The sequence below is a fragment of the Coregonus clupeaformis genome, chromosome 8, assembly GCF_020615455.1.
Source record: "Coregonus clupeaformis isolate EN_2021a chromosome 8, ASM2061545v1, whole genome shotgun sequence".
NCBI lineage: Eukaryota > Metazoa > Chordata > Actinopteri > Salmoniformes > Salmonidae > Coregonus > Coregonus clupeaformis.
The window spans coordinates 61,357,665-61,365,366 of NC_059199.1; the positions used below are offsets into that span (position 1 = coordinate 61,357,665).

General features: G+C 45.9%; 1 protein-coding gene across 1 annotated transcript; it reads right to left on the reverse strand.

Moving 5' to 3' along the window:
* Positions 1-990: 990 nt before the first annotated feature.
* Positions 991-7,343, reverse strand: LOC121572270 (E3 ubiquitin-protein ligase znrf2). The gene is made up of 5 exons (XM_041884288.2): positions 6,358-7,343; positions 5,975-6,122; positions 4,921-5,016; positions 4,672-4,777; positions 991-4,560 (listed from the first exon to the last, which is right to left on the reverse strand). Exons 1-5 carry the CDS (start codon positions 6,523-6,525, stop codon positions 4,503-4,505), a joined length of 576 nt encoding a protein of 191 aa, XP_041740222.1. The 5' UTR covers positions 6,526-7,343; the 3' UTR covers positions 991-4,502.
* Positions 7,344-7,702: the final 359 nt, after the last annotated feature.

Genomic DNA, 7,702 nt, shown 5'->3' on the forward strand with positions numbered 1-7,702 from the left:
GTCACCCATTGAGCATGTTTGGGATGCCCTGGATTGACGTGTACGACAGCGTGTTCCAGTTCCCGCCAATATCCAGCAACTAAGCACAGCCATTGAAGAGGAGTGGGACAACATTCCACAGGCCACAACCAGCAGCCTGATCAACTCTATGCAAAGGAGATGTGTCGCGCTGCATGAGGCAAATGGTGGTCACACCAGACACTGACTGGTTTTGTGATCCACACCCCTACCTGTTTGTCTGTGACCAACCGATGCATATCTCTAATCCCAGTCTTGTGAAATCCATAGATGAGGGCCTAATGAATTTATATAAAATGAGTGATTTACTTAAAGTGTGTGTATGTGGTTTGTTTAGGAGCCCAGCAGAACGGTCTACCAGTCCAGTATGTGAGGAGATTCAGACCAACATCTTCTATCCTGGACCAGATCTCACAGGTCATAAAGTAGACGCACACAGATTGCGTCTGAAATGATACCCTATTGCAGGGTTCACCAATTGGTGTCCCATAGGTGGTTTTATTTGGCCTCCCAAGTTGAGGGGGGGAAAGTATTTATTTTTAGTATTTTTTATTGTTGGACATAAGAAACAAGTCAGCGCCAAGTGATTTTAATACAATAAATCTGTTCCCAAGTATTCCCACGCATAAGACATGAGCGTATACAAATGTAAGCAAGGTTTGAAATGATTGTTTAAGTCAAACTATGTTTCCACTTCCGACGCTCTTAACCACCAGGCTACCTGCTGACCCTGCCTGTTTCACCCCCCCGAACATCCGCTCAAGAAGAAGAAAAATCGGGCCCCTGCCCTTTTGGGCTCTGGTCAAACGTAATGCACTATATAGAGATTAGGGTGCCATTTGGGATGAACAGACAGACGCCATGAAGAATGACATAATAACATGCATTGGATGTGGCCTTAGAGATATGAAGAAAGGTTCAATTGAAATGGGAGACACTTTAATGTATTTAAAGGACGTATACTGAATGAAATCAGTTCAGAAATCAATTTATTATTTGTTTCTTAAACCTCTGAAGGCTCTGATTCAGTATTAAAACACGGTACATATGGAACATGATTTAAACAATTGTCTTTTAAACATCCATTAATGACATTGAACACAACTGTAATAATATTATCACTATTTACTAGTTACAGTACATATGGAGTTGATTTGTGCTTCAGTTTACTTAATTCAACGAATACAAGCTCTTATGCAAAATATACATATGATGCCTTAGTAAATCAAAGGTGGGTTTTTAATATCACATTTTTAGCTTTTAAATTCCCTTTAAAATAAATTTACACAACCACGGAAATAAAATGAAGGTCAACAGAACATGTGACTTCATAATTGACATATGTACAAATGAGCATCAGAATTAGCATGTTTCAGCCACAGCACTCAGTCTTACTACAATAGAAACGGTTGTCTAAATTCCCTCATTCTACAGCATTAAAGCTGATGATCAATAAACCCATTATCACAATACAGTAATAGTAACAATGAAGGTATGCCTGCCCCCCCCGCCCCCCATCATACCAAATTCACCCCTACCCATTAAGCACTAGTGTAGATCTGAGAGGATTCGATCGCTGGAGGCAATATGAAGTCTCGTTGTGTGTCCACGCACTACCGTGTTCCTCCTTATGACATCATCACTCTGAGACGACATCCGTCCATCAGTGTCTTATCTAAGCATGAGCAGCGTCTTCAATGTTGTCAGTCAGTCAACTGAGGTACAACTCTCTGCTGTGTAGTATTGTTTTAGCAGTCCAACAACATCTCAGAAGACGGGTCCTGGCCCAGTCCAACAACATCTCAGAAGACGGGTCCTGGCCCAGTCCAACAACATCTCAGAAGACGGGTCCTGGCCCAGTCCAACAACATCTCAGAAGACGGGTCCTGGCCCAGTCCAACACCAACTCTCAGAAGACGGGTCCTGGCCCAGTCCAACACCAACTCTCAGAAGACGGGTCCTGGCCCAGTCCAACACCAACTCTCAGAAGACGGGTCCTGGCCCAGTCCAACACCAACTCTCAGAAGACGGGTCCTGGCCCAGTCCAACACCAACTCTCAGAAGACGGGTCCTGGCCCAGTCCAACACCAACTCTCAGAAGACGGGTCCTGGCCCAGTCCAACAACATCTCAGAAGACGGGTCCTGGCCCAGTCCAACACCAACTCTCAGAAGACGGGTCCTGGCCCAGTCCAACACCAACTCTCAGAAGACGGGTCCTGGCCCAGTCCAACACCAACTCTCAGAAGACGGGTCCTGGCCCAGTCCAACACCAACTCTCAGAAGACGGGTCCTGGCCCAGTCTATTGAAGTCTATGGTGAGCATCTCTAAATGAGCCTTCCAGGGATTCAGGGTATACTGGTGAGGCAAAACAGTAGGCTACACTTTACAGGCTAGTGTCATTATTCTTCAAACACTGGTCAGACATAGATATAGGTAAGAGTAGATTCACGGACCAGCAGGTCAGCCGTAGATCTGGATGAAGTAGATTCATAGGCCAGCATGTCATGAAGACGTAGATCTGGATGAAGTAGATTCATAGGCCAGCATGTCATGAGGACGTAGATCTGGATGAAGTAGATTCATAGGCCAGCATATCATGAAGACGTAGATCTGGATGAAGTAGATTCATAGGCCAGCATGTCATGAGGACGTAGATCTGGATGAAGTAGATTCATAGGCCAGCATGTCATGAGGACGTAGATCTGGATGAAGTAGATTCATAGGCCAGCATGTCATGAGGACGTAGATCTGGATGAAGTAGATTCATAGGCCAGCATATCATGAAGACGTAGATCTGGATGAAGTAGATTCTAGGCCAGCATGTCATGAGGACGTAGATCTGGATGAAGTAGATTCATAGGCCAGCATGTCATGAAGACGTAGATCTGGATGAAGTAGATTCATAGGCCAGCATGTCATGAAGACATAGATCTGGATGAAGTAGATTCATAGGCCAGCATGTCATGAAGACGTAGATCTGGATGAAGTAGATTCATAGACCAGCATGTCATGAAGACGTAGATCTGGATGAAGTAGATTCACGGACCAGCAGGTCAGCCGTAGATCTGGATGAAGTAGATTCATAGGCCAGCATGTCATGAAGACGTAGATCTGGATGAAGTAGATTCCTAGACCAGCATGTCATGAGGACGTAGATCTGGATGAAGTAGATTCATAGGCCAGCATGTCATGAAGACGTAGATCTGGATGAAGTAGATTCATAGGCCAGCATGTCATGAGGACGTAGATCTGGATGAAGTAGATTCATAGGCCAGCATGTCATGAAGACGTAGATCTGGATGAAGTAGATTCCTAGACCAGCATGTCATGAGGACGTAGATCTGGATGAAGTAGATTCATAGGCCAGCATGTCATGAAGACGTAGATCTGGATGAAGTAGATTCATAGGCCAGCATGTCATGAGGACGTAGATCTGGATGAAGTAGATTCTAGGCCAGCATGTCATGAGGACGTAGATCTGGATGAAGTAGATTCATAGGCCAGCATGTCATGAAGACATAGATCTGGATGAAGTAGATTCATAGGCCAGCATGTCATGAAGACGTAGATCTGGATGAAGTAGATTCATAGACCAGCATGTCATGAAGACGTAGATCTGGATGAAGTAGATTCACGGACCAGCAGGTCAGCCGTAGATCTGGATGAAGTAGATTCATAGGCCAGCATGTCATGAAGACGTAGATCTGGATGAAGTAGATTCCTAGACCAGCATGTCATGAGGACGTAGATCTGGATGAAGTAGATTCATAGGCCAGCATGTCATGAAGACGTAGATCTGGATGAAGTAGATTCATAGGCCAGCATGTCATGAAGACGTAGATCTGGATGAAGTAGATTCATAGGCCAGCATGTCGAGGACATAGATCTGGATGAAGTAGATTCATAGGCCAGCATGTCATGAAGACGTAGATCTGGATGAAGTAGATTCATAGGCCAGCATGTCATGAAGACGTAGATCTGGATGAAGTAGATTCATAGGCCAGCATATCATGAAGACGTAGATCTGGATGAAGTAGATTCTAGGCCAGCATGTCATGAGGACGTAGATCTGGATGAAGTAGATTCATAGGCCAGCATGTCATGAAAACGTAGATCTGGATGAAGTAGATTCATAGGCCAGCATGTCATGAAGACGTAGATCTGGATGAAGTAGATTCATAGGCCAGCATGTCGAGGACATAGATCTGGATGAAGTAGATTCATAGGCCAGCATGTCATGAAGACGTAGATCTGGATGAAGTAGATTCATAGACCAGCATGTCATGAAGACGTAGATCTGGATGAAGTAGATTCATAGACCAGCATGTCATGAGGACGTAGATCTGGATGAAGTAGATTCATAGACCAGCATGTCATGAAGACGTAGATCTGGATGAAGTAGATTCATAGACCAGCATGTCATGAGGACGTAGATCTGGATGAAGTAGATAGATAGTAGACATGCTGTGGGTATCTGAGGCCTTAGTCCGAGGGGTGCTCTGGACACGAACGATTCACCTCAAACCACTCGTCTATACACCTGAGAGAGAGGGAGAGAGGGGGGGACCATGAGTAAAATAAAAGCATCTTACTGTGATCATGTTGGTGTGTGTGTGTTGGTGTGTGTGTGTGTGTGTGTGTGTGTAGTTACCCTTTGTGGTAGATACAGAGACAGGGCAGTCTAGCGATGACGTCTCCCTGCTCCATCTCATCTAGACAGATTGCACACTCCTCACTATCCTTCTCCAGAACGTCCTCTGGGACACAGACACACCACCTTAACCATCCTGACATCATTACTATACTAGCCAATCCGAAGGAATTCTAAACCAGCAGGCCCGACGGACAGGCAGACAAACCAGAGGTGATTGGGGACACGCATATAGTCACACACACTCACCGTTGTAGGTGAGTCGTGGCTTGGTGAGACACATGACCAGGTGGATCTCCATCTCATCTGACACCACAAACTTACTGCACACAGGACAGTGGAACCCTGAGACATATAGAACCGGACATGTCAGCGCACACACACAAATATGTCAACCATGTGGTTATGATGACTCTGCATAATGACCAAAGGTCAATAATCATGATGACATCAGTCATGGTTCCATACGAAAAGATTAATCAATTACAGACTGACCCAGACACCATTCCAACCGTAACTCACTCTCCTGTGTGTGTGTGTGTGTGTGTGTGTGTTTGCTCGCAAACTGTCACAAACACACAATAGAATGGAACATGAATGAGGCCAGTATGTGAGAGGTCCTGACACGGTACATGGTGTCTGTGTGTGTGTCTGTGTGTCTGTGTGTGTGTGTGTGTGTGTGTGTGTGTGTGTGTGTGTGTGTGTCTGTGTGTGTGTGTGTGTGTGTGTGAAATGTCATGGAGAAAGTAAGTGCTTATCTGCTGGCCTAAATGTGTTCCTCTGGCCCCACACTGGAAGAGAGGGGGTGTGGATTTCACATCATGTGACTGAGTCTTCCTTTTATCTTTCCTCTTCTTATCTGCCCAGTGAGGGGAGGGAGTTAGAACAGCCCAGTGAGGGGAGGGGTTAGAACAGCCCAGTGAGGGGAGGGGTTAGAACAGCCCAGTGAGGGGAGGGGGTTAGAACAGCCCAGTGAGGGGAGGGGGTTAGAACAGCCCAGTGAGGGGAGGGGTTAGAACAGCCCAGTGAGGGGAGGGGGTTAGAACAGCCCAGTGAGGGGAGGGGTTAGAACAGCCCAGTGAGGAGAGGGGGTTAGAACAGCCCAGTGAGGGGAGGGGGTTAGAACAGCCCAGTGAGGGGAGGGGGTTAGAACAGCCCAGTGAGGGGAGGGGGTTAGAACAGCCCAGTGAAAGGAGGGGGTTAGAACAGCACAGATTCCTTGTTGTGGAATAAGATGTAATGTAGACAGTCAGGCCCGGGAACACACACACACACACACACACACACACACACTTTAACCTACCTCCCAGTAGGTGAGGGGACAGATGAAGTGGTAGCGAGCCAATCATCAGCCGGTGTTCTCCTCTCTCCCAGTCGGACTCCTCCAGGTCCAGACTGTTACCGAACACCTCCGACCTGCTCTGGCCGCCATGAGGTATACTAATCCCTGTCTGTTGGATACACACACAGACACACTGAACATCAAGATACTGGACATAGACTTGACTGAATTACACAGGCATAACTGACCAAGGTTTGAACCTGTGTACCACAAGACTGTGTAAGCCTCCTGAACTAAAAGCCTTGGCACTGGCTTGGTGAGCTAACACAAATCTTCAGGTGTCAGGCAGTTACTCATCACACAAGTGTGGTTCCAAACGACTTCCATTACACTCATAAACACACCTGGTGGTAGGAGCTGGGTTGGTTCCATCCGGTGTAGTGAATTTGGGGGCCACCAGGCCCAGCTGTGTATCTGAACCCTGGGGTAGTGCTGCCTCCAGACGGGGGGACAGGGCTAGAATACGCCCGGGTTCGACTGTCAGCCACGGGGCTACTCTGCCTGACACCCATGGTTGCTCCTGTCCTGTTCTGATGTCCCCAAAATATGAAGTCCTATAAGGTCTATGAAACAGAAGTCCTTGAAAGTCCTCTTCACTCTCATGAAGCCTTTCCCTATATGGGCTTTTGACAGCTGTTGAAAATGGTCCTACACACTGTGCAAAGTTTCAGATAATTGTTTATTCGATATATCAATGTGTTTATATCTGTCCCTATTCAAATAAACCATAAATAGCCTAGGAAAAATGCGGAAACTCGATGTCACAATAGAGAGACAGAGCGCATGACTGTGTCCAGTCCAGCAGTCGTGTTGACAGCCAAAACAAAGGGCAACAGACAAAGAAATAAAAGTGGTTCGAGAAGTAAATAAAAGTAACCTCCAATATAATAAGACTGATTTTCGATGGACAACATTTACTGCCAACTCGTTTCTTCAGTTGAAAGTGTATTCGTGCGTCGCGGCTTATTCCAATATTCCATGCGCTTTGGTCATGGGCGGTTTGCCGCACAACAACTCCTACACCGCGACAGTCCCACTTTAGTGACTATATGCACTTACTCGATATTTCTCGATTACAGACTGAATTTAAAATATAGGCTATTACAATCTCACGACTGTCTAAAAGAAAGCGGTGTCGCTATGAGTTCTAGCTGCTCAGCTGTAGTCTAGTCAACTGACTGCGAGTGGTGACGAGAGAGAAGCAGGGATTGCCCTAATGCCCTCTTCGTCCTGTGTGTCAGGTCAAGTGACGTCAAGCCCGTGAACAACAGCAACAGTTGCATGGAAACAGATTAGGCTATGCACATCGTTTCCCAAACTCGGTTCTCAGGACCCCAAGCACGTTTTAGTCTTTGGCCTAACACTACACAGCTGATTCAAATTATCACAGTTTGATGATTAGTTGATTATTTGAATCAGCTGTGTAGTGATAGGGCAAAAAAACAAACCGTGCACCCCTTGGGGTCTCGAGGACCGAGTTTGGGAAACCCTGGATAGACATAGCAGGTGTTTATAAAAAGGCAGTCAGATATATAATTGTCATATGTAATATAGACTATATTTAATACGTTATATTTGCATATCAAGTCAGACTCATTGCTCCCTCCACACAGTTTTTATTGAATACCATCATACATACTGGAGGACAAAACAGAAAACACACATTAGCGTGACAAAAAAATATTAAAT